The 25447-nt window shown below is 38.1% G+C and overlaps 1 protein-coding gene across 4 annotated transcripts in view; it reads left to right on the top strand.

Annotated features, from left to right (window-relative positions):
* SLIT3 (slit guidance ligand 3) overlaps positions 1–25447 on the top strand; it is a 517687-nt gene that overhangs the window by 53290 nt on the left and 438950 nt on the right. For all 4 annotated transcript variants that reach the window (XM_067304842.1, XM_067304843.1, XM_067304841.1 and 1 more), the window contains exon 4: positions 7450–7521. In XM_067304842.1, the coding sequence (XP_067160943.1) occupies positions 7450–7521 (72 nt within the window). The remainder of the gene's footprint in view (positions 1–7449; positions 7522–25447) is intronic.

Below are 25447 nucleotides of genomic sequence, written 5' to 3'. Positions count from 1 at the left end.
ATCTGCTGGTTATGTATAAACAGAAACTGTTTGGTAGTATCATTTGAGAACAGATCCTGTGTACTTGTTAAATAGTTTTTCTTACTTGTGGGTTCCCTTATAACTTCCCTACAAGGCAGCCATCTATGGTAACTTTAAACTTAGTTTCAGCACCATAACCTGATGTGACAATTAAAAATTGTACGTGGGAATCAATGAAATTAATGTCCCAACAGACCTGAGTTACTGTGCAGGCAAGACAAAATACTTGTTTTTAGTGTTTTTCGCTTATGAGCACCATGCAATTTTATTTTTATTTTTACTTTACATGTTAGACAGGTTTTCCTTTGGTAATAAACTTCAGTCTTGAAAGCACAAGAAACTTTATTTCAATAATTTCATAAGTTATCTGAAATTAAGTCTGTTCTGGGAGGAAAGATGGGGAAAAAGGAACAAAGATACTGTTTTTCCTTTGTGTTTGTTCTCATTGTTTGGCTTTAAATGTCACAGGTGCTTTCAATTAGCAGTGTAGCAGGTGATGGCCCACAGGCAGTTACACCTGAGATCTTCTAAATTCTTCTTTTCCCCATCCATTCATCCATTTAAGTCAGCTATAGTTGATACTTGCAAAATAGTCTTTGGAGGATCTAAATACTAGCTGAGTAACAAATTCAGATAGCCCTATCAAGTAGAGTTCCTGAAATAGTAGCTACTGTTATGTTCCATTGGCAAAAGGTGTACCCAGTAACTGCAAGAAAGGGTTAAACACAGTTGTTCATGCATGCCTGAGCCCATCTTGCAGCCCAGCACCTTTAAAAATCTTGAGTGAGCTCAGCTGCAACAGTTCCCAAGAATGCAGTGCAAAACTTGGGCTCTCTTTGGGGAAGAAGAGGAGGCGATGTTATCTCTTGTGTGTTTCTGTTTTTGTTTGTTTTTTCCTACTTTCTATGTCTTTTCTACAGCTTTTCTCTCTGAGCTCCTTATGACTTTTTTGTGGGCTATATTTTAAGTAGTTTAGTACTCTGTTTCAGGAAAATAGTTGTGTTAACCAGGCTGTTACAGCAGGTAAGTCTTTCTCAGTGCATAGCTCACCAATTTCTTCTTTTAAAGGTATATTTAGTAATTTCCTTGGAGGTACCCCCTGCCAATCTAATTGTTTTGTTTCATGCCTGTCCTGTCTTGTACCTGCCTTGAAAATAATTTCATGAAGTCATCCGGGATAATAGTCCTCAGGTAACCTGAGGTATATATCTTACAGAGTAATGCTGATATGTCTTGCTCTCTGCAGCCTTGAAGAAAGGAATCATTCTTCTTTTATTAAAAACTCATGGGCAGATCTAGAAGAGGAGGAAGTTTCATCATATAAAGTTATAATTGAAAACTACTGTGTTGTACAAAGATATTATGCATATATATATATAAAATGTAATGTGTTTTATATAAGTAGCTGCTCCTGCAAAATCCAGTACTGTCTACACAAATGTCTGAAGTTTTAACTCTGTATTCCTGTGTAAGGTGATTAGAGGGATTGAATATTTATATGCTTATATTAGCTTGTACCCAAAACTGAATTTCACAGTTTACTAACCAGTCTTAATTACAAAAATTATGCTGATGCCTTATAATCATTTTAGAAGAAACAGTAGTTCAATTCTGTAATGAAATCCTGCATGCAGAAATATAGGTTACCCGCCTTTACCATTTCCAGCTCCCCAAGGGCTTTCCAGCGGGAGCACAGGTGAGTAGACATTTGAGCCTGCTGAGAGGCCGTTGTCATGTGTGGATGCTGTGGAAATGGTGTTATGGGCTCCTGGAGGCCCGTTCCTGGCGTGTTGAGAACTATTGTGCAAGGTTGGAGGTTGGCTGGCTTTTATGGGTCGCTTTTGGGGACTTGAGGAGCAGACTAATGAAATGGAGTATGTAAAGCTGTATTTCCCATGCATAATGACGGTTAAAGTAACCATCAGCCAGGTGGTTAAAGTAGTGATTTTATTAGTCTGGGCTCCATACTGTGCACATTCATGTAGTTGCTTCTGATCTAGCGCTGGAGCTAAGCTCTTCTGCGCCATTCAATGACTATCCATCGTTCTCCCAGCGCTCCTGATTCCAGGACTATTTTGCAGGTCTCATTAGCTGTAAAAACGTCCAGTTCCAAATACTTCAGAGGCTGAACAGCTGCATTTTTATCAAGCAGTCCCAGGTCAAATAAAGTGGACCAGATCCTGTCTGGCACTGCACCCCAGATTCCTTCTCCGGGTATACCCCAATATTGTTGGGCTGCTGCTCTGTGTGAAGGTGCATGCACAGGTGCTGGTTGCGTGGCGGATGCGTTTCTAATGTTGTAGAAGAGGATGTATCAAAGGCTTTCTGTAGTGTGCTACGAGTCTCAGGTGGTTTGCATACCGCAAAGGAGCTTGTGTGACCCTCAAAAGTTCACTAATGATGTTTGTGGGAAAATGTAGATGATACTTTTTGAAATTTTAGTTCGCTATTCAGATTCACAAAACTGATGTAGCATTCCCTTATTATGTAGATAGAGTTAATTGCAGTTGCAAAAATGGCTTGGCTTTTAAATCAAGTTTCAGATATATCTTCATGTTATTTCTATTTTAAATAAGCCACAAATTCAAAAACAGAAATATCTATATTTGTTTATACAGTGAGGTCACAGGAACAGTTTAAACAGAATTTTTTTTACAGGAATTTTGCTTACTTTCAATTTAGCAGACCATTTTTATTTTTTTACTGTAGTAGTAAATGGCTTCACCTTTTCCAAGGTATTTTATCAAATTAGAAATGCTATTCTAATTAGAAGAGTTGCAAACGAATTAAGACATTCTTTATAAAAGTTGATGTTACACTTTCATAATGCCTGGGCTAGTTCTTGAAAAAGAGTAAAATCACTGGTTTTACTGATGACTGATCCTTTTCCAGTGTTTTCCCACCGCGAGGTCCTAGCACGCAAGCTAGATGAGGTCTCCCAACAGTGCGTTACTGAAGAGTCCCGTGGTGGTTTGGTTAAGGCCGGTGTGGAGCTGTAGGCCATGTGTCAGCGGCTGTGCGTGACACCTCTGAGTGCCGGCAGCGTCGCTGAAGAAGGCCTGCCAGGGGTTCGGAAGGTTAACACGGCACTCTGCCGAGCACTGGCCTCTCTGAGTAACTTTGCTCTAGGTTACTTTCTGCTGCAATCACTTCTTAGGGTAAGAAGTACCATTATGTCCTAAGCTGCTCTACAGTTCAGCAAGAATTAATTAGCTGACGTGATCAAGCTTTAGGCAGTAGCACGGCAGTGAAATATTCAGGATTGTTGGAGATAATGTAGTGCGGTTTTCAATAAAATAAACTCAGACTTGAAAAAGCTGTGAGAAGACTAAAATAAACAGCAAAGCAGCTTCCAGTTCTCATCCGATGGTTCTTATCCTTTCTTAAGCATGAAGTAACATGTCAGTGCGGCTGTGAAGCTTTGCACTGTTGGCCATAGAAAATGGTTTAGGAAGCGAACACTAGATTTCTTGATGCGGGTCTCTGCCTACGTGGATCCCGAAGGGAGACGACTGGGCCTTCTTTTTGGGGTGGTTCTCCCACGCTTTTCAGACCGGGCTTCCTGAGGAGCAGCTTCTCTGGCTGCAGACGGGAGGGCTGTGATGGGTGAGAGGCTTGGGCGAGCGGGGGCTGCTCCTGTAGCGCGCTCGGGGTCTGCGCCGCGTGCGGGGCTGCTGGGCATCCGGCGCCTTGTGCGCTCCGTCTGCGCATGGAACGGCCTCTTCGGGCCCGTGGCCCTCGCAGTGCCCTGCTCCGCCAGGGCTGGCGCTTCCCCTGCGTGCGCCTCCCTGCCCCGTGGGGCTCCTGGTCCACCACAGAGCTTACGGACACGTGGGCACGGAGCGGGGCTCGCGGGCAGGTGGGCTGCTAGGAACTGTGCCGTTGCCTTTCACGTCTGGCACCTCTCTGTCCAGCTGGAGGAAACAGTGCTAATAAATGGCCATTCTTCTCATTAAATACTTTTAAACACTTATGTCTTCTGTGTAGGATTTTAAAGCATCCTGTGTTTTACTATGATACTTCTGTATCAAGAAATTTCGTAATGATGTTTCTCTCAAAAACTATTTTTAGAAGTGTAATTGAAATTTTTTGTAGGGTTGGCTATTGACTGTGGTTTGGCACTTAATAAATATCAGTATGTTCAGTGTATCCCATACTGAGTATATCTACATTTATATAAGGTAATCTAGTCTTTGTATATAAGTGTTGCAGTATGAGTTACTTGAATACAGTAGGTGGTGTTCAAGAGAAAATGCCTTGCTCCTTCCCCGAGTTCCACTGAGACTCAAACCACGAATAAAACGAGATTTTGTAGGAATTACAGCTTGAAACAAGTCTTAAAGCGATGAAAATGATGTTTGGAGAGGTTCCAAAGCTTGAAGCAGTACAAGTCGTGCCTTTTTTTAATGTTTGTTGTTAGCTCAGATTCCTTAATTATCAGTTACTTACCTAGCTTTGGATTACTAGCTGCAAGCTGTGTTGGTGACAGCAATGCTGTGCGCTTGCAATATTTTGAGGATAGTATCATGCACAGTATGTATGTACATGAGCACTAATACGTACTGGTAGGTGGTTTTGAAAATCAAACTCTACATGAGTTAAGGCAAGCAAAAAATTAAATTAAGTGGTTGCTCGCTATAGGTAATTCAGCTTACTGAGTGCTGCAGTGTGAAGAGTAAAACATCATTTATAACAATACAGTGTTTTTATGTTTTTATATGTTATGTAATATATTATATATGTGTATATATAATGTTTTTAGTAAATTCAGGCCAATAAGAAAGGCTTATTGCTGGTAAGCAGTGAAGTTAGCTGTTAGGAAGTGTACTTGTGTGGACTTCCCTTCATCTGATGTTTGAAGGAAAATCAATATTAAGGTAATGTCAGAACGAAATCCTAAAGTGCTTAGGAAGAGGACAATCTGAAAGGGCAACTGAGAATTTGGTGTTTTGGAAAAGTAAATGAACAAAGATGGTGTTAAAATTTTGTAAGTAATTTCTCAAATTGGGGGTGGTTTTCCTTGCTCGCAAAACATAGTTTGTTCTTCATCTAATATTCAGAACCATCCATTTTGCATCTCAATAAATATATTTCCACAATGAGAAGTTATTTGTCACCCCAACTGTAAATGTTTAACTGCTCAGTTTGTATACTTTATAACTTTGAGAATGGAATCTATTTTATACCTACACTTTTGTGAGACCTTAGAGGTATTATTTTAAAATGTTGGCTGTGTTGAACCTTCTGTTCTAGAAACTTAATCTGATTTTGCTTGGTTTCTGTAGGTAAAAACAATAAGCATAAACTCAGCTTTTGTATCCTTGTGAATAAAGCTGCGAATATTCTTCAAGCATATTCCTTGATCATTGCTTTGCGAGAAGTCAGACTGATGACTTGGGTTGACAGTGGATGATTGCACCTACAACATGAGCTGGAATTAGGATCAGAGTCAGTAATAACAAGAAGACAGCTATGTGGAACAGATGAATTTCACTGGCAGTCTTTTTCATTCTTAGTAGATAATAGGTGAAACATAATTAATGTTGATCAAGACCCAGTGATGGTGACGAATGAGAATGCAACCAAGTGCAATGAAAGCTACTGTAATTCTTGCAGTTCTTGAAGTTGTTGATCTAATTAAATTTGAAATCCATTGCCAGAGGGATTTTTTGGGGGGACATATACATTCTAAGGCCTGTATTATCACAATTTTTTTCTATTATATTTCATCCTGATGAGTAGATCAAGTTTGCCATAATATAATCATGGTTAACTGAAAATAAGAATTTGATGTGGATTAAGTTACATGTTACTCTGCTGTCAATACTAAACTAAAAACATTAAGATCAGTTTAATTAAATATAAAAGTGTGACATTTCTTATGGATAAAGGACTGGTTTAAAACTTCCCATCTACTTTCCAAAAGGCAAACTGGTGCTTAGCATCTCCCATCTTTTGATGGACCTTTCTTAGAGCTGAGTGTTTCATTTACTGTTTTGTTCCTTTATGTAAGAAATGCAGTTAGGTAGTCTGTAAAAGCACTGGGAAATTAAACCATTTCTGTGTCTGCCTCAATTAGCAGGTGGACGCACACTGCGTAACAGGCAAGCTATGTACTCAGGCCTCCAAACCCGCCCTTGGTCTAGGCTGCGTGTCAGCAAGAGAAGCAAATGTGATTCCCCTCTCCCCCATCTCCTCTTCCTCTTGCAAGGCGGATTCAGGTGGGGGCCATATGCAAACTCTGCGTTTCTGTCCCCACAGCCCGAGTTTGATCTTGGAGGAAGGCCTTGTAATTCAAAATGAATTCAAAATTCTCATAGTGGAATTACTCAGCGTGTGAGAAACCTGGAAAGCAGCTATTGGGTGCTAAGCATCAGTAAGGTTCTGAAAATCCAGGTGGCTTTTGAGATCAAAACTCTAGCAAAAATAGATTTGTTACCAAAGTTAATAAACATTTAAGGTAGATAGGGAAGGAGGAAGGCATAAATATCATCTTCTATCTGAGCATAATTAGAACAGCGGAGCTGTATTTCTTTAGCTTAGGTCAGCCTCAATATGCAAATACCATTCCTTAGGGCTGTGAAAGCGAGCAACTGGTTTTGGTGTCAGAAAGAGCACTGCAGGAAAAAGACTGTTTCTAATAAATAAAACTGCTTTTAGATTTTGCAAGATTATCTTATGCATTTTACAAGGGGAGAAAGCTTATGCTTTTTGTAGCTGGCAGGCTGGTGTCACTTGTAACACAGTAGACTTCTTGTAAATGATAAGCTGTGGTCATGATGTAAAACTTTTCAAGGTAAATTGAATGGATTAACATATAAACATTGAGCTTCTCTCTAAAATGTTCTTGGAAATATCCTAAAGAAAAGATTCTAGTTCAAATCACCATATTGTTGGTTATCTTTTTTTTTTTGGTATTTTCTACAACAGTGCTCATTAGCTCCAAAGCTTTAATTTCTCATTTGGGTATACTGTAGACATAATAGGTAATCTGGAAATAACTTAGATTGGTCAGGTTGCTTATCTTACTGTGCCTACATATTTAGAAAGAAAGATAAAGTCCGGATACCTTCTGGTAACTATTCCTCATAGCAGTGAAAACTCAACATGGGGGCCATGTGAGTCACTGTTAGTAGGCCTCCAGAGCGCCAAAAAAAAAAAAAAAAAAAAGTTAAATACTTATCCTTACTAAAACATTCAAACTTTCTGGTGATTCTCCCTTGACTCCCTACCTCCAGCATGTAGGTGGGTGGTCTGCATGTGCCATGGTCTCCTTGGTACACAGCGCGTTCTGTGCTCAGTTCATAGTAGTAATTTTAATACCATGTGTTAATAGGAGCTGTACGTGGTTATGCATAGTAGAATAAGCTGCTTAAGTTGGAAGATAATCTAATTTTTTTTGTTCTACTTCTAACTGTTTTTGTTTAGGCGTCTGAACAGAAATAAATTGCAAGTTCTTCCAGAGCTGCTTTTTCAGAACACGCAGAAGTTAACGAGATTGTAAGTAAAATCTGACTTTTTGTATTGTATTGTATGTTCTTTATTGTATTATACAGATTTTGCACATTTGTCTGGACTGTGGTGAGATGTTTAATTTTGGAGATACTAGAACTGCTAGATGGTAAGCATTCTTAGTGATGATGGGTTGTCTTTGCATTTATAGTAGTAACTCAATAGCAAATAAATATCAGAGGGAAAAGAAATCACAATTCTTGTTTCTCAGGTATTGTTGACTTCAAGGTGAAGTATTTTCAGCTCTCTACGAAGAGTTATAGAAATAATGAAAAAATGGCAACTTCTTATATCAACTGTACAAAGTCCAGATGTCCAGAAAGCGAGATTGTATACACATGGTTTTAAAAAATTAGCATGTTGATGTAATACAGTTTGTTACAGCAATTTTTTTAGTTTTAAAAACATGCTTTTTTTTTCCTGCCTTTTTTTTTCTTCAACTAAACCAAGTCATTGCCAGGCAGACCAGTAAAGTTATGGTTGATGCCTCTTCAGCCAGAAAGATGAAAAAATATGGGGAAAGAATTTTGCATCTTCTTGAAATATAAGGACTGTGTTAGAAGATGTTTAGATGGCATTAGGACCAGTATGAGCAACAAGAGAAGACTAAGGTTAGCTCAGGATCACATTTGGGGGAGGGCTTGGGGAGTTTTATTTTGTACAATGACTGTGTGATTAAAAAAAAAAAAAAAGGATGAGCAGGTGGCTGCACAGTTACAATCGAGAACAGAATCATCTGCTTTTTTATAGTAGTTAAAAGCTGTTTGAGATAGCTTTCTGGAACCTGCCAAGGCTTAACTTATAATCCAGTCTGTCTTTTTTGAGATGTGTATATGGTAAAATTTTATTTTTAATGCTTGAGTTTATTTATGGAAGACTGGTTAGTAAGATTTATGATTTGGCTAGTGAAATTGTAAAGTTACTACAGGATGGCTGGAAAGTTGCTACACTCGTCTGGGGTTCTTATAATTGTTTTAATACCTCTCTGTGCAATCAAATAAACCATTTAGACAGTGCGGTAAATTTTTCTTCCTGTGGAAGTGCAAAACACATAGTGATGGCGAAGATTAATTTTGGAATCAATTGACTATTTAAAAAATAGGCTCTTTGTCAGGGTTTTAAAAGCAAACAAATTGAACGGGGTTGTGTGGTGAGTGGTACTGATACAGCTTTGGAGGATTTGTTTAATGAAATCTGGAAATCTGTTTTTTTTGTCAGAACTTCCTCTCGAAAGACTCACTGTGCAAATAAATGAACTTTTATCAACCACGTTGTTTTGGAGATTCAAATTGGAAAATACAGTTGTCTTAGTCTCAAAATCTACTTGAAAACGTTTGCCAGATTTGTTTGTGACTAATTCGGCTTTGTCATAGCTTTTAAATGCACTGGAAAATATTTTCTCAATGGAGTGTTTAGGACTGAGTGATTCGGGTGTGTTTCTTAAGGTTTTGTAGTGTGTGTGTCTGAAATTCTGTACCTTGAAATTCCGCCAATATGAGCTGGTACTTACTTCCCATTAGCATTGTCTGGTCTTCAGAAGATGCCATTTGTGTGTGTGTATAGAAAGCTTGGCTCGTGTAGGTTTCCGAAGGAAATGGTGGTACTTTTAAGATTAAAAAAAAAAAAAAGAGTTTACATGTAACTACAAATCTGACTTTCTATTTAATATGCTCTAATTTTCTCTGTAAGTGGTAGCGTTGTACTTGATTAGCATTAGATTGAAAGGAAATTTCTGGTTATTTGTGGTTTCTAAGGAAGGTTGTTTATGTTGATAACTTGTTTTCATCTGTCTTGTGGAACCTTGCACAAGGAAGCTTGGCAGAAGTAACTGAGGTTTTGACGATACCTGAGGATTTTATTTATTATTTACTTTGGTAGATCATGATACGTTATTGTCCTTAAAAGCAAGGGCAATAATTTTGCTTTTAGAATATAAAGATTGTAATAAAATTACGTAAAATGGAATGATTAATACAAACGTTGTGTTCTGTAGTGCCTCCCAACAGATGCTGTCGAAACATTGGTCTTCATTCACTGACATTCATTCAAAGTTGTGTTTACCATTTCATAGTGCTTGAGATAGATCACTTAAGCACTGTTTGTCAGAAGAAATTTGCCTTTTGTGTTAGAGATACAAGTGTTATATAGCAACGTGTATTTTAAGTAAAATATATCTTAGCTAAATGAACTGTTATGGTTCCAAATGCAGTTTGGCTGTATGTTTTTCAGGGAAGGGATAAGAATGAGATTTTCTACCTACTGGAATATGTAAAAAAATAAATATATACTTGATGGAATAAAAATACACTTTTTAAAAGGTTGCTACCTATTTTTGCGTTACTCTTTTGGTCCTACTACCGGTGTATTTCTGAGGTGCTTTTTCTGACTGTTACAACTTGTTATATAAATACAAACCTACTTATACACATTTTATTACATGTTTATGCATGTGGAAATATAGTATTTGTCAAACAAATACAAGAAACACTTTTCGAAATAAATACAAATCCAACAGTGTGAGTCTGCTTTTTTCACAAGTGTCGTTTTGGGTAAAATGCTTCAGTGGAGAGGCCTGATGCTTGCATTCCTCTCCAGTAGTGGCTCTGAGCTGGCCTTGCAGGAAGGAAGTGTGGTTGGGAGAGTGATGAAAGGGAATAAAACAAGTGAAGCAAAGATTGGTAAGAGTCACTGATACATGAGTGACAGATCTGGTGTAATCTGAGTGAAGAAAAACTGAGATAAAAGAAAAAGGCAGAGATAATACTGATCTTTACTGTCCATAGTATGTGCGTATTATGTTTGCTGCCTTATATTCCAACTATTATGTCTAGGCTACCAAGCTACGAATCGGTTAGTTTTTCTTTCTTAATGGTTGTAATCCTAACCACCTGCTAAGTCCAAAATTGAGCATTTTAATAGTTGGACTTGTTAGCTCAACTGGTGCTGTATTCTAAGAACTAGATATTGCCATGCAGTAAGCCGTATAGGGAAAACATTGGTGTTTTGGGTAAAAATGGAGAGCTTGTAGTCTTGCACGCAGAGCAAATGTGCATGAAATCAGCAGTGATTCTTGTGGCTGCTGTCTTTATCAGGCTTACAGCAAACTCTGGCAGTTCACCACTGGATTAATAAAGGTCCAGACTCCATATTTTAAAATCTAAAATTGAACACAAAGGTGATATTGTCTTGATACCAATGTGGGAGTTGAGCACATTTATTAGCATTAGCAGCATTTGGCTGAGATGGTGTGACTCACCTGCTTAAACACGCATGAATTTTGCCTGCTGGAGTGTTTCAGGGAAGACTTGTTAATGTTTCAGGAGTAGTTAAAGGTCACAAGACAAATTTAAAGACTTTTCTCACTATTCTGTCAGCTGGAACTTCCCCAGCTGGGCTGAAAGGTGCTGGTGAGCTTACTGCAGGAGCCAACTTCTTTGGTTTCATATCAGCAGAGTCTCTTCATTCTTGGTGCTATGGGAAATTGAAATGTAGAAGGTTAGTTTTTTTCCTATTAATGATGTGTTTGAAAAGCTAGAAAAGGCATTTGGCATGGTTTCGTTCTTCTCTTTTGTATCTCTACTGTTTGCGTAGTTTGGCCCAGGTGTCCAAGAGTCCCTGATAGTTTCCTTGGTGGATTAGGTCTGTCTGGGAACTCTGTACTTACACTGACATGCCATCTTTCTCATAACTAATCAAATCTGAGTGCTGAAGTAGTTAGAATGTGAGAAGCTATCTAAATTTATCAGTTAACTTTAGGTACCTTTGCTTTTTTTCCTCCACCCCTCTCCTCACACTGCAGAGCTACAGAATATCCTCCTCTTTCACAGATCTGCCTGGACTTCTTGATCACATCTGATTGATGTTAGAAGCAGGAGTATGGAGGGGAATCAGCCTTGGGTGGAATGTGAAACGCCCCACGAAATGAGTTTCTCCTAAGATTTTGAGCCTTTTCTTTTAGAAAGAATGGCTTTGTGATTCATGTATTTTGTTTGCTTTAGTTGAGATAAAAGTTTTAAGGTTATGTTGGCTGGTGAATGAGCCCTTGACTGGATTCTCTAGTGGACATGTTTGCTATTGCTCTGTTGTCTTGATTTCCTAGATTTTAACCATCTTAAATGTTTTTTTGTGAGATAATTAAGTATCAAATAACTTGAACTGAAGGTACTTTTAATGTTCAGAGAGAATCAAATCAAGGAAAAGACACATTGAATAAATCTAGAAATGGAAACAAGGCAGGTAGTTATTGGATAGCTTCAGATACTATTTACTAATAAATAGGAATAGAGAGAAAAGTAATATTACTCTTAATACAAAAGATTAAATGCATGGAAAAAGTACAACAAACCAAAACACATAAGCCGTCTAAAGCTATAAAAACATGTTTTGATCCCAAGGTAACTGTTTTGTAATATTCAAAATTCTGAAACTTCGGTAGTTTATAAACATAACTTTTTGTTACTGTGTGCTGGTATCATGAGTTTTCTCAGTATGCACAGCTGAGTTACAGAATGATCATAGTGTATGTATTTGTTCACTAAAGGCCAGGTATGCTAAAAGTCCATGAGATACTTAAATATCTTAAAACAACAAAACCCAACCTATAAGAATATATTTGTTCTGTAAGAATATATTTGCTTGGTTGTCATAATTTCCATAACTAAAGCCAGCTGCTAAGTACTCAAGATGAAGCAAAGTTTCTTAGTTTGGATGAAAAAAGTCTGTAAAAGTGCTCTAAACTCAAGCCTTGCAGTGAGAATTAATACCTATTACTCAACTGTCTGCAGTTATGGAACATTTGTTGGACTCGGTTACTTTTAATGGACAGTCTTTTAGTTGTCACTTGTCAAAACAAACCAGGCTCTAAAAACTGAAAGATACTCAAAGTATCAGGCTGGACTGTAAAATTTAGTAGTTTACCTTCCAGTGTAATATCAGAATCTAGAATTTGGACTGAAGTTGAACATTATCGTGTGAAAGCCGAGGCCTGGCATTCGCCTCCCTGAGGCAAAACCTGATCGTGGCTATGCCTGCATAATGCTCTTTAAATCTCAGGTTTTTTTATACTTTGCAATTTCTGGAGTCCAAATGTTTTGTAGTGTTCACTTATAATTAGTCCCAAAGAAGACTAAGAAGCAAGATCAACAGAAAGCAAATATTAGAGACCAGTTATTTATTATAATAAAATGGAATTTGGCATCTGACAGCCTTTCGGTATGAGGAATAGGCTTTGTATAATAGATCACTTGTTAACACGTTCTAGGTTATTTGTAGCACAGTGGAGTTGGTCAGTGAAGCCATTTTTCAATTTATTAGCTTGAAGTCTTTCAAATTCAGTCATGAAAAAAAAAGATGCTGATAGCAAGTCATATAGTTTCCTATTGACATATATAGCTCTAACTGTAAACAGGTGTTTTCCAGGGTGAGGTCAGTGATTATCAATAACTACATTTTGCTTTTTAAAGTACTACTCAAACATTAGTTAGGTAATACTTCACCAGAACAAATGGGAAAGGGAAATGTATCACTTGAATGTTTGAAGATGGGAGGGGGGTGAGCAGGGGAAGGAATCAAATGAGGAAGAAATAGGGAATTTAGCAAACTGCTAAAACGACATGGGAATCTGGTGCTCACCCTGCTGTATTATGCTGTTGCTTTAGGTTAATGGGGGTCAGGAATCAGCCGGCGTTTGTCTCCCTGCAAAAATGCTGCTTGTAGGTGGGTGAAGAGAACTTGGTTAACTTGCGCTGATCTGCTGTTATTGGTAATGAAACTTGAACTGTGTTTCTCTCTGGATTATGTTTCAGTTGCTTTTCGATGTTTTCTTCCCGAAATAAGTAACGTATGGACCTGCCATTTTGTTTATAATTTATTTATAACACTGATAGGAATCTCATCTCCTGTTTATAACCACAGGGGTGATATGTGTTAGATCATCTTAGTTTTCTAGTTTAGTATGCAGTAAATGGCACATTAATATCTAATATGCTATGTTTGTCAATGTAAAAGAGCCGAATAAATAAATGTAAATTTGATACCTTGAGGAGCACCAGCAAAAATTGAATATCTTTTTGACTGTTATTTGCCCTTTTTTTTTAAAATGCAGGTTAAAAACAAGAAAACACACAAAAAAAGCAAATGTTTCTGAAGAATTTTCTGGAAAAAAGTTTTCTCAGAAGTTTTATTGTTGTTGCTGATTTTGATACCTTGATTGCTCAGTTTTCTCCTGAAACTCAGTGTTAAAACTACATAAAAAAGCCTAGAAATAATGGTTTATCCTATAATTCATACACTTTGAAGGTCTTGGCAAGAAATGTATATTATTGTGTGGATGTGCATACTTAAAAGCAATGTTTCTGATAAACTTACTAGTCACAGAAAGTCTATGCAACCTGTTTGATTGTTTTTCTTACTGGCTGTGAATTTTATTTTTATATGATAACATTTGCCATGTCTTTCCCTGATTTCCTGTTTTCTGATGATTTTAGTGTTTGCGCAGTCTTTAATTTTGTGTAAGCAGCTTCATTAATTCCTAGCAGAGGTAGCTGGTACTATTTAGCTGCTGTCTTACTTATGAGGATGATATTCTTGAACATAAATATACAGGTGTATGCAACTTAGAGATTCACTGTGCAAATCTGTGCCGTTGTATTGCACAGGGTGCCTGGAATGAGCAGCTGGTCCAGGAAAGTCAGCGGCCCCTGGGCGGGCAAGGGCAATATGGATTAGATCTTACCAGCGTCCCGTTGTCTTTGGGTGCTTGTGTACCTCCGATGTTTATTATAGCTAGGAGGATGTTTCCCACATGTATGGTTTGCCAAAAATTGGCCTCTGAAAGAGTTGCTGCAACTGCTGTCCTTAAGCTCTCCTTTCTAGCTTGGTGCTTTGCAAGCTCTGTGTGTGAAATTCTGAACTTCTGACTTAACGCTGAGGCTTTTATCTAATGAATGTCATCAGAAGCTGTTTTTAGAAAAGGGGTGAGTTCATACATTTTTCTAGTGTCCTCTTTATTTTGTTTGTTCTCTTTCTAGAAAGAAAGATCTCGGAGCACTGTTGGCGAGCTCCGTTATCGTTCCCTGTTAGAGCAGGACCCTGACAGTGCAACTGGGATAGGAGTTTGAGTTACGGTGTTGCCATGACAAACTAATATGGGCTGTAACAGTGTGTTTCTGTGGTTTTGTCCACATCCAATAATTGTTGTTTTACTGTGTATAGATCACAGCAGGTCTTTTTAGAAGACAGTAAATAATAACAGTAAGTGTTTGCTGGTCTCTAGGGTGTGCTTCTGGCTTGAGAAAGATGCGCATTAGGTCAGAAGCTTGTACTGCCGATAGCTGGATGACATTTATACCATTTATCAAGCTGATGTCATTTTATATCTTTTTTTTGGCTTTGGTTGTAAATAATGTATTTTGCAATTTTTTTTAAATATGCACACTAGTTGTATTTGCAGAGTCTAAGGATTTTTTTCTGTCCAAATGAGTATAGAAAACTACCTCCCTTTTTAAAAATATGAATAAGGCTTTTCTATGAAAGTGGAAAAAAATGAGGGCATGTCAAAAAGTAAATATTTGAGGCTTCATCCGTTATGCTGCTTTTTCCCCAGTTTGAAGTTAGTTATTTAAAATTATACTGTGCAGATGTCTTGGGGAACTGTGTCTTGGTGAAGAAGGGGTGTTTGGGGAAGAAAGGGTGCTCTTCAGAAAACTGTGTATTTTAGGGCTGTCTTTCTTCTAAGAAACACCTGTTGCTGACTGCTCTACTGATCAGGCCATCCTGTTATGTTGTTATTTAAGGCACTTTGTAGCAAAGGGTATACACTTCCAGAAAAAACACCACTTGTGCACATGAAGTTAAACTTCTCTGCTTTGGAAGTAAGTTGTTTTACCTAATTGCCTTTCATCTTCGTTGTTTGTTAAAAAGAAGAATATGTTTTCCTTCATTTTTAGGAAGGAAACATACTCTTTTGGTTGGAATTCAGTCCAAGAAATCAGGCAACTCCCAATTTGTAAGATTAATTTGCCACTAACTTATTTGGTAGCCTTAGGCATGTTGTTGTGTGTCCATTTTCCTAAATATAGGGTTGGGTTTTTTAAGCAGCTTCAGCAACATGTTCTATTTTCAAATCACACATCTGGGAGATATCATATTAAATAAAATTATACTATCATTGCCTGCTCAACACAATCCTAAATTGGGAAGTGCTTGGTTTATTTTACTAAAACCAAGAACAGCCTTGTGAACTTTCAGAGTCCAGCCCAGGAATTTACATCAACAGGGCTGTTGTTGATACTTTCTGATATTTTTTCAAAAAAACAAACAAAAAAACCCACCAAAACCCTTTATTTTTCATATCAATAAATGAATATTGATAAAATCCAATATTTAGTCATCTCATCCACTTAGACATCAATTTCTAAGATCGATGTCCCAAGACTAGCTGTTTAAACTCCCAATTAATTAAATTCACAAGATTAACAAGACTAATCTCCTAAAATCTGTTGAATCTATTTTTGGGAAGACAATTCATCTTTAGTGTAAATTATTTGAGCTTAGAGACTTCTTACTATTTCTGTGATCCATTAATATTTTACAGCACCCTGAATTTGCCTTGGTGTGGTAAAGCAAACCAATAAATAAATTGGGCAGGAGGAGTGAAGCCCCTGCTAACTGCCTATGGGTAGCAACATATTTGCAATCAGAGTTATGTTAAGCAAATTGGCAGCCACGTTAATCCAAAGTCGTCTTTCCTAAACTTCTGCACACTACTGATATTTATGGATTCCTTGTTTCTGGAGAACACTTGTTTAAAAAATAGTTGCAGACCTATTGTCTTTGTAAGGCTATGAATCTTCCATATCTCTCTTCTGTCCACAGAGAATGAGCAACCATGGTGATAGCATAAGGTTCCTGGTGTCAGCAACCTCTGGCACTGAGTAACTGATGATTTATTTCTGGAACTGCATAGAAAAGTGGGATTAAATGCCTGAAGGGAAGCAGGTTGTAAAACTGAATAAAGAGAAGCATCTTTTCCTGAAGGGGATGGAGGGAAGTGAATTTTGTCTTTATGAAATCTCAGATGAAAATAACTCTGGCTTTGTAGATGTGCTCTTGTGTGAACTATCAAAAGTTATCAAAATATGAATATTGAACATACATATTTTTTGAGGCAGATAGATTACCTGGGTGCTTGTGTGCACATTTTTGTGTAAAATGCATGATCTTCATGGATTCATAGATCTCTTTTTTGAGAAAGAGATCCATAAGGGCCAGTTTCCACATCCTGGGTGAAAAGAACCTGCAAAATCAGTCTGGATTTAGTGGTAATTAAGCTCTTTCCTCTCCACTATTTGTTTTTCTCTTTCTCTTATAAAATGTACTATTCTACTGTAAGATTAGTGTATCTTTTTCAGAATGCGATTTCTATGTCAAGTTGCAGAGAGCAAAATATGATCAGTGCAGCGAGCAAGTTCTGTTGCTTCTGAGGCTTCATAGAGGCCAGAACTGCATTGAATCGATCTCGGTGAACATCCTGTGTGAATTGTAAAATGTGATATTCATGAATTTTGTATACTGCTCAGACAACAAGTAACTATAACTTCAGGGTCCTTTTCCAAGCAGTGTTAAGTGCACTGTCTTGAGGTAATTTCACTTGGAAATGATAGATAGGATTCACACTGATAAATTCTTTTAAAGAGCTTTTGGTGGACCAGACTATTTTTCTGCTTTTATCTGAGCTACAGCAAAGCTCTGTCAGGACTCTATGGTTAGTCATCACCTAGGTGGATGGGGACATGGTTTCTGAGGGTGGTCGCGTACCCTCTGCCAACTCTGAGATGCATCCTTTCTAACAGTCTTCTACTTCTGTTTTTAGTGACAAGTTAAAATTTTGGGGAAAAACACAGTGACTCAACTTCTTGCTATGATGGCTTTCACATGACTAAAAGCTATTATAGAGTTCTCAAAATGCAATAATTGTGGGTGGGCACATTGGCTTACCATTTCCTTACATTAGTCTTCAGGACTTGGATTTTTGCCTATGTTAGTGCCATCTCCAGTGCTGTGGCTCCCTGCAGAGTTCTTGGATTGGGATCACTCCGGCTGCCTTGCTGGGAATGTGAGGCTGTGGAGGCACCATTTCCCCTGGCCTGTGCCAAGTGGGTATGTCTGCTCGAGTCACGGACAGCTTTTGGTCAACCCTTGCAGAGGACTGTATAGCCATGGAGAGTTCGGTGCAGGCAGAGAAGGGTTAGGTCATATCTGCAAGTATGATATTTCTGTCGGTATTCTGACCTTAATGGTCTGTAGGCCGTTCCTCTTTCAGAAGGTGAATAACCATGTTAGTCTGGCTCTGCATGGCTCAAAGTTTGCCTGAGAGTCAGATTTACTGCTTTCGCTGCATTAACGTGCCTTACTGGCCACTGAGCTAGTCTGCAAATGTCAGCAGGTATGCTGCACGTAGTCTACTTGCCCATAGTTTATTGGTATGTGGATATTGTTTTTACTTGTTTAAAACTTGCTTTTAGTCGGTTAATTCACAAGCGACTGTTTTCTGCACTCTCCCCATTGGCTGTATTTTGAAAGCAGCTGAAAGCCTTTTGCCAAATGATCAGCTTAGTAAATGGTTGAGAACTGCTAGGGGTTTCTGGCCACAGGCAGGGTGAGTGGTTGCAAATTCACTTGCAAATTTTCATTGCTGCAACTAGGAGCAAGTGCAGAGTAAATATAACATTGCTGATTGATAGGAGGTTAGAATAGGAATTTAGCATTATTTTCACATTTTGAGGCTGTTTCTTTAAGCCAAGTTAGTGTAGAGATAATTGTGGAATGGATTAAAGTGGTCACCTGAAGCACAGCCATCTCATCTGTGTAACAGGAAAAATTAAATAATGATAAAGCAAATATTTACACTGCATTTCAAAATGCAGTCATCCTGAGGTAAAAGATTAGTTTAAAAACATTTTCATGTACAAATCCTTTAAAATACATTGGAAGTATCTTGCAAATGATGAGACTTGTTTGCACTCTGTAAATGCATGCTAAAAATAGATGCAACGATCATTGTTCTAGAGTTACCAAAGAGGGTTAAATTAGAAGTGCAGCACATGATGTCTGGTTTTTGATCAGTGACTTGAAAAATGAAAGGCCATTTCCCATTGCCATTTGCAGGCACCCAGTTGTACTGTTTGCTGTTTCACAGCAGCAACACTCAGCTCTATCTGCAGAAAGGGGTTGTCTATCCCGAGTGCCTGGTGCGTAAAGGTTATTGTGGATAAAATGATGCAAGAGCAAAGGCTTCCTTGTTTTAATGATCATGTGATCTTATTCTTGAAAGCTGTAATGCGTACAATGGGAAGCATAAGCTAGGCTTTATGAAACTTTTCAGTGTTTCACTGGGGTAATATGGCATGCCTATTTAAAATATTTCAGACACTTAAAGGTCACCAAAAGTGAGTACTGCTATTACTTCTAAATGCACTGTGGTTTTGCTTTTACAATGCAACCATTAATGATCCAGCATTTCATTAGGGTTAGAATCTTCTGCAGTTGGGAGAAGCAAGGGGACTGTAGGGGTGTGTGTGTGTGTGTGTATGTACCAGAAAGGCCAGTATGGAGCTGAACCAGGAGATGTTAGCTCCAGAGCCTGACTCGGCTTCATGTTCCAAGGGCAGTCTGCATTGTACAACTTGTCAGAGTAGCAACTATTTATGAAACAAAATTAAAATAAGTCATGCAAGTCATTAAACATTATGGTTCTACAAAAATAGGTAGGCAAGGGAGGTTTATTATCTTCTTGGTCTTATGACTAAGAGAAGGATGTCATACAAGGTGTGCCTTTGAGCTGCTTTTATGTCTTACCTCAGTGTAACATACTGAAAACAAAGGATTATGACACTTTGTGTTATAAAAAGTCCAAGAGCTGATTTTTAATATTTCTGTTCTTACATAATGCTTTTGAACTTAGTGAGATTATTCAAATATGCAATAACCTCAAACTTCAACAATGGAGAGATTTTCTTTTTCTACATTAAAAATGCAAATATTGTTCAGAAACTGAGCAGCATGTATTTGGATTGAAATACCTGCCTTTTGCCTTGCTCTGCTAAACTCCCTGATGGGGAGGTCCATGAGAGCCTTTCCTCAGCAAACAGCTGATATGGACTTAGTTTACTTCTGTTCCTATGCTCCTGTACACATGGATATTAAGTTTAATATTTTGAGTGGCTTATACAAGATACAGTGTCGATGCTTAATGAAGGGTGAGGGGAAAAATGTTGATAAATAAGGGATTGAATATAAAAACAGATTTCTGTTTGTGTACAAATTAATTTCTTTTGTGGAGAGAACAGTCTTGTGTTCTACCACTCAACCACGCGAGGAGAAGTCTCTGTTGAATCCGTTGTGATCCTCATCACTGCCAGTCCTGCCGCAACATGTTTTCTCTACCACTGGAAGTGAAGGAGGTTGCTGGGTGCCCCGGGGTGTGATCAGCTTCCAGCCTGTAAATGGATTTTTCTCCAGCTGGTGTGTATGGACATGGTAACCATATCTTTGGAGTATCAGAACGGCATCTTTGCTTGTCACTTGTACTCTTACCTTCTTATTCTGCTCTTTCACAATAACTGCTTGGTTAATCCCATACCTTTCATTCCCTCGCTGGGAGCAGAGCTGACTGAATATCCTGCTAAGTTCTTGTTATCACTTGAGGTTTTTCTCCAGAAGTGGCAGCTGCCCTCACGTCTGATCTTCATCCTTCTTGATCTGGTTACTTATTGGCCAACAGGCAGTACAGAGGTACTTCACTTAAACAACAGCCCTTTCTTTACTCTAGAGGCCTGATATTTCTTCTGCTATATACAGTATTTATATTATTGCCAAAAACTACACTTGAAATATGAGTCCCAGGTTTTGCAGTGTGATGAGACTGGCTGCTATAAAACATATGAATTTAGCTGTGTCGGTTTACTGAGACAATCGCTCCTCTAAAGGAATTATTAATGTAGTGAATCTTTAACTTTTAACTTTAATCTTTATCTTTTTGAATTTTAAACTAGCTATGTTAGTGGGAAGTGTATGTGAAGGCACTGCGTTTCCATTTGTACCAGTCCTTCTGTAATGAGAATGGAATTAGACTACCATTGCTCAGGAACGCTGTTGAATTTTGATTTTCAGGGCAACAATCAAAGTGTTTTGATAAAGTGTAATTTATATATATCAGTAATTATGTACTTTAGAGGGATTGGATCAATAATGGTACTTATTTTTCCAATTCGTTAGATTGTTTGCTCTATGGATATCAGTAGCTTCCAACAAACAGCATATCTGATGTCAAACATTGCAAAATATATTACGAGCTGGACTTTTAAAAACCTTTGTTGTAGCTGAACTTTGAAAATTGTGTATATAAATAAATACAAGTTCACACAAAGTATAAATTATATACTTGTAAAAGATGAGATTTATTTGCTTCAAATCTGTGTTTGATATCTCTCATTCACTTTGGAGAGTTGGTTCTTTGAAAATAATGAAAAAGGGGAAAAGGTTTTCTTTCATCCTTTAAGGTACAATAAGCATGCCAAGGTATATGGAAAAGTGAGGACCTCAGGCATAACTCTGTTGCCTTGTCTTGAAAATGAGAAAGAAGTTCAGTTAGCAGAAATGTTTCTATGGTATTTTTTTTCTTGTGTGCACCATTGTTTGAATGTCAGCTTGGAGGGAAGATTGTCAAAGTAAGCTTTTCTTGAGGCTTTCAGCCCTAAATCTCTTCCCTAAGTATAATGACCTTAAAGGATAAAATATTGTAAAAACTGTGTGGAATCACATTCTATTTCTCAGTGAAAATTTCAGATATTCATACTGAAAGAAGCTCTTCCCATTACCAGCGAGTGTTAAGATGCTAGAGGAATGCTAGGGATGCTAGCGGTATTGCTGTCTCCATGGAAAATATCTGCCGAGTTGAGTAGCCAGTGACAGTATTTTTGTGTAACTCTAAATTGCACTTTTTGAATTATGCAACAGATACTTGATTTAATTTCCAGAGTAACTTCTATAGCACACAGCTGGCTTCATCTGTACAGATTGCATGGGGATTAGTTATAGGGATAGATAAAGCAGTGGCTTGTCTGAATCAGCAGTTACTGGGGGGAGGGAAGCTGTTTCCATTGATGTGTCCTGTTTTTAGGGTTTCATGTTGAGTATTGCAATTTCAGGCTCTTTTGTCCTTTCCTCCTTTGGAAAGACACTTTTCTGGTTTGCTTGCTGTCATTTAAGAAAGAATGAAACATAGCAACATCATCTAACTTCAGAGCTGCTTTAAGTGGGAAGTTGAACCAGGTGACCTCCAGAGGTCCTCTTCAACCTTAATTATTCTATGGTTAGATATATTATTTACAGTATTTGATGCTACAGCTTGGAGGCTTTTAGCTGGTTCGAGGTTTGGCAGCTCCTGAAGATGGGATACTTTTTTGCTCTCCCCCCCCCCCCGCCTTTACCTAAATTAAAGATTAAATGTAGTAGAGAGGACTTCTGTAGGTGCTGGAAGTTACTGTGCCTGGGAGGTGCAAGATTGTGCTCATCACCAGCATCTTGCGTGAGTGTGAGATGAGGGTTTGCAACTCCCACAAAATTTGGAGCTTAACAGGAGCCAGGACTGAGGAAGGAAGGCATATTTAGCTATCTCCTACTCTAAATTGTGCAGTTCAGATCTGCTTGCAATGCTAGCTCAGATATTCTTTTCAGAAGCTGATGTGCCTTGGTGTTCAATCTTTTTACCTTTTGTCCTGTGAGACTTGTTCAAATTGTGGGAGAAAGCTATTTGCTATATCCCTTTCCCAAATAGGTGACCCACTTCTACTCTGCTTAAAAAGACCTTGTAAGAACAGGATGAGTGGCATGGTAGGCTGTTGGGATTATTATATAAAGTGTGCGCATAAATGCTTCCCAGTTTGTCTGCATTATAGTTCCAAGCTTCTTGTTCTCTAGAGCAATTCATATCACTTTCTCCCCATTCTCCTTCCTGAGAGTCTTTTCAGTGTGGACTTGGTCTGGAGGTTTAAAGAGTTCCTATGAGGGCAGATATTTCCAGCTTTTTTTCTGGAGAACCCATGTTTTTCTCTCTTGTATAGAAGGAAAAGTCACAAGATCTCTAGAAAAATGATGTTTGGGGTTATGTGCTCTGGCCAGTACTGTTCATACAATCTGTAGCCTTCTGTTGAGGGTTCTGTGGTGGTGATGTGAGCCACAAGTCAGCTACCAGCCACTGTAGTTCTCTTGGTCACAGGTTGGGTATTTCAAGGCTGTATCGAGAATGTAGGTTTATAGTTTTTCAAATAGCACTGGATTTCCATTACTGAAAACAGAGCAGCTGCTTGTATTTTTCAGAACCCACTTGACTGAATCTGCAAAGATTTTTAAGTCTACTGTCGCATTTTCACATGTGTTTCTAATGGTAATATTTGAAAGAAGGGCAAATTGGTCTCTACCTCACAGTACCTAAGAACAACCTTTCGAGCTTAAACAGTATTAGCTTAATTTCAGGTTGCAACTATAGAAACATGATTGTTCTCTTTCTGATCTCCATCTGATTAACTTGATTTAATATTCAAATATATTTGCAAATAGCCTCTAAGGCAATGGTATTACAATGTCAGCAGTCTGTTTAAATTATATCAAATTCCTGGCTGTTTTAATAAGCTGATAAAAGGAGATGATATCTTAGTGTTGCCTGACTTATGTTGACATTCAGAAATATTTTAAGCTACTATAGAATTACACCTATGTCACAAGTGGGTTTGCTGAGTAAAGATGAATGGATTCAAATGAGCCCGATCAACATGTAAAATGGGATGTGGAAGTGAAAGAGCTGGGATGGCCCTGTGGAGGCAAATATTGTAATCTGTGATCTTTGATATTGTGCGTAATTACCTAAAAACGTAAAGGGTATTCTTTTGGCCTTTTGGAGATGGGCACGTTATTTCCAGTGTGCCTGCTTGCGTTAAAGCTCCAGCTCCAAGGCTCCAACGCTGTTTCTTGCATGATTATCAATCCGTCCGATACTGAAGGGAATAAGACTTCCTGCCAGTCTCTCCAGCATGGTCCAGCTTCAATCGCTAGAGTCGATGAAGTCTAATAGATGAGAGGTGGGCAGCAGAGCTGGCAGCCCTGGTCTGCGTTTTCAGCTCCACCTGAGGCTTGGTGGGTGCTCTTGAGAAATGCTTTCCTTCTCTCCTTCCTACCTCCTTTCTGCTGCATGGCACTTTGTTTTATATGGCAGGTCTGGGGGAGAAGCGTGTGATTTGTTTTACCAGAACAGGTTGCTCGTCTTGGTTGGAGGGTATCAATTCCCCCATCGTGTAAGTGAGAGGAAAAAATAATCCTTGTTATTTTTCTTTTGTCAGGATTAGCTTCTGGAATTAAGGTAGATTCTTCTACAAATAAAGATGCTTAAAAGTGTGACCAAGGAAAATAAATAACCAAACAAAAGATAGAAAGATATCTGATATATATCAGTGCTGATTAATATATTGTGTTTATGATGATTGTACGGTTTAAGTAGCTCTCCTGAGTGTGTTTCCTGTGATAAATGATGTTTTTTTTTTCACAGTGTTACTGAACTACATCCTTTGACTTAGATGTGTATGTCAAAAGAATTTTTCCAAGAAGTATTTTTTTCCGGTAAATTTCTTGGAGAGTACATGTGGGAGCCATGCATGTACAAAATCATCAAAACTATTCCCAAACCCTAATATTTGCTCTGACATGCAGATTAACTAATTGGCTCATAGTTTTCACTGAGGCAGCCACAGAAATTAGTTATACAGCTTAGACTGGTATGTCAATGATAGGTAACATGTGAATTAATTGTTAATTATGTGATGGGATAAATACTTGAATTTTAGGAAGGTTTATTTTAGAAGAAAAAATAAAATACTGGAGACGGTCTTTTTGAAATATATATTTGTAATAAAAGATGAAGTTGGTCTAAGTTGAGTAAAACCATTCAATAGTATTTAAGGGCTCCCCACTTCTGTACTTGTTCATGGATTAGAGCTGGGCATCACGTCATAATAGTAATAATAGTAATAAAAGCCCTTTTGTCTCTCCTCCCCACAAAGAAGAAAAGTGGCTAATTGTGAAGCTGGTTGACAGTTGTGTTACTCAGAAGCTTCTCTGCTTTCTTCAGGGCATTATGTGAATTGGCCTGGCCAAAAAAAAAAAAAGCAAGCTTGGATTGATTTAGCTCTGTTTACAAAAGTTTTGCTTTCTCCTTACATCTCTCTTTAATAGATTTTAATGTTCCTATTGAAAGTTCTTAGAGAAGCTGTTGTTTTAGCATATCAGTGTAGGAATGACTACTGAAGACAGTAAAGTTTTGGTTATTTCAGAAATTCTAGTCAATTTTAAGTTTATTTTAAATTATTCCAGATTATTATCATCTGAAATTATTCTTAACTTGGGTACTCTGAAGGGGTTTCCAATAGTTTTGCAAGTCTGTATTTTATCAAGCAACTCTTTGTGATTCCCTGTATACCAGTTTTTAGCATACAGCTATGATGCTTACTGAAAATATTACATTTATATATCACCTAATGTACCAATGAATGGGGCAGTTTGCTTGTATTGTTGGGTCAACATGTTTCCTAGGGCCATAGGTTTTATAATGTGTAGGGGAAAGGGCAGACACTGCATTAGAGGTAAAATGTCTCGCCTTTCTTTGAATTATCCCCCACGCAGTTCAGTATTTGAATGAAAGGATGGGAAATGTACTCTGGGCTTGTCTACAGTTGTGCACTGGTGTCACTTATTAACACACAGGCTTAGAGACTGCTTTGGGATTTGGGGTTCCTCGTTGCAAGATTTTTGCAGGTGTGAAATAACTGGTAGCTTTTATTCCACTTGTGCCTGGGCTTAAATGAAT

Source organism: Apteryx mantelli, chromosome 14, assembly GCF_036417845.1.
Source record: "Apteryx mantelli isolate bAptMan1 chromosome 14, bAptMan1.hap1, whole genome shotgun sequence".
Taxonomy (NCBI): domain Eukaryota; kingdom Metazoa; phylum Chordata; class Aves; order Apterygiformes; family Apterygidae; genus Apteryx; species Apteryx mantelli.
The sequence above is the reverse complement of the archived record's forward strand: the minus strand, read 5'-3'. Positions and strand labels throughout refer to the sequence as shown.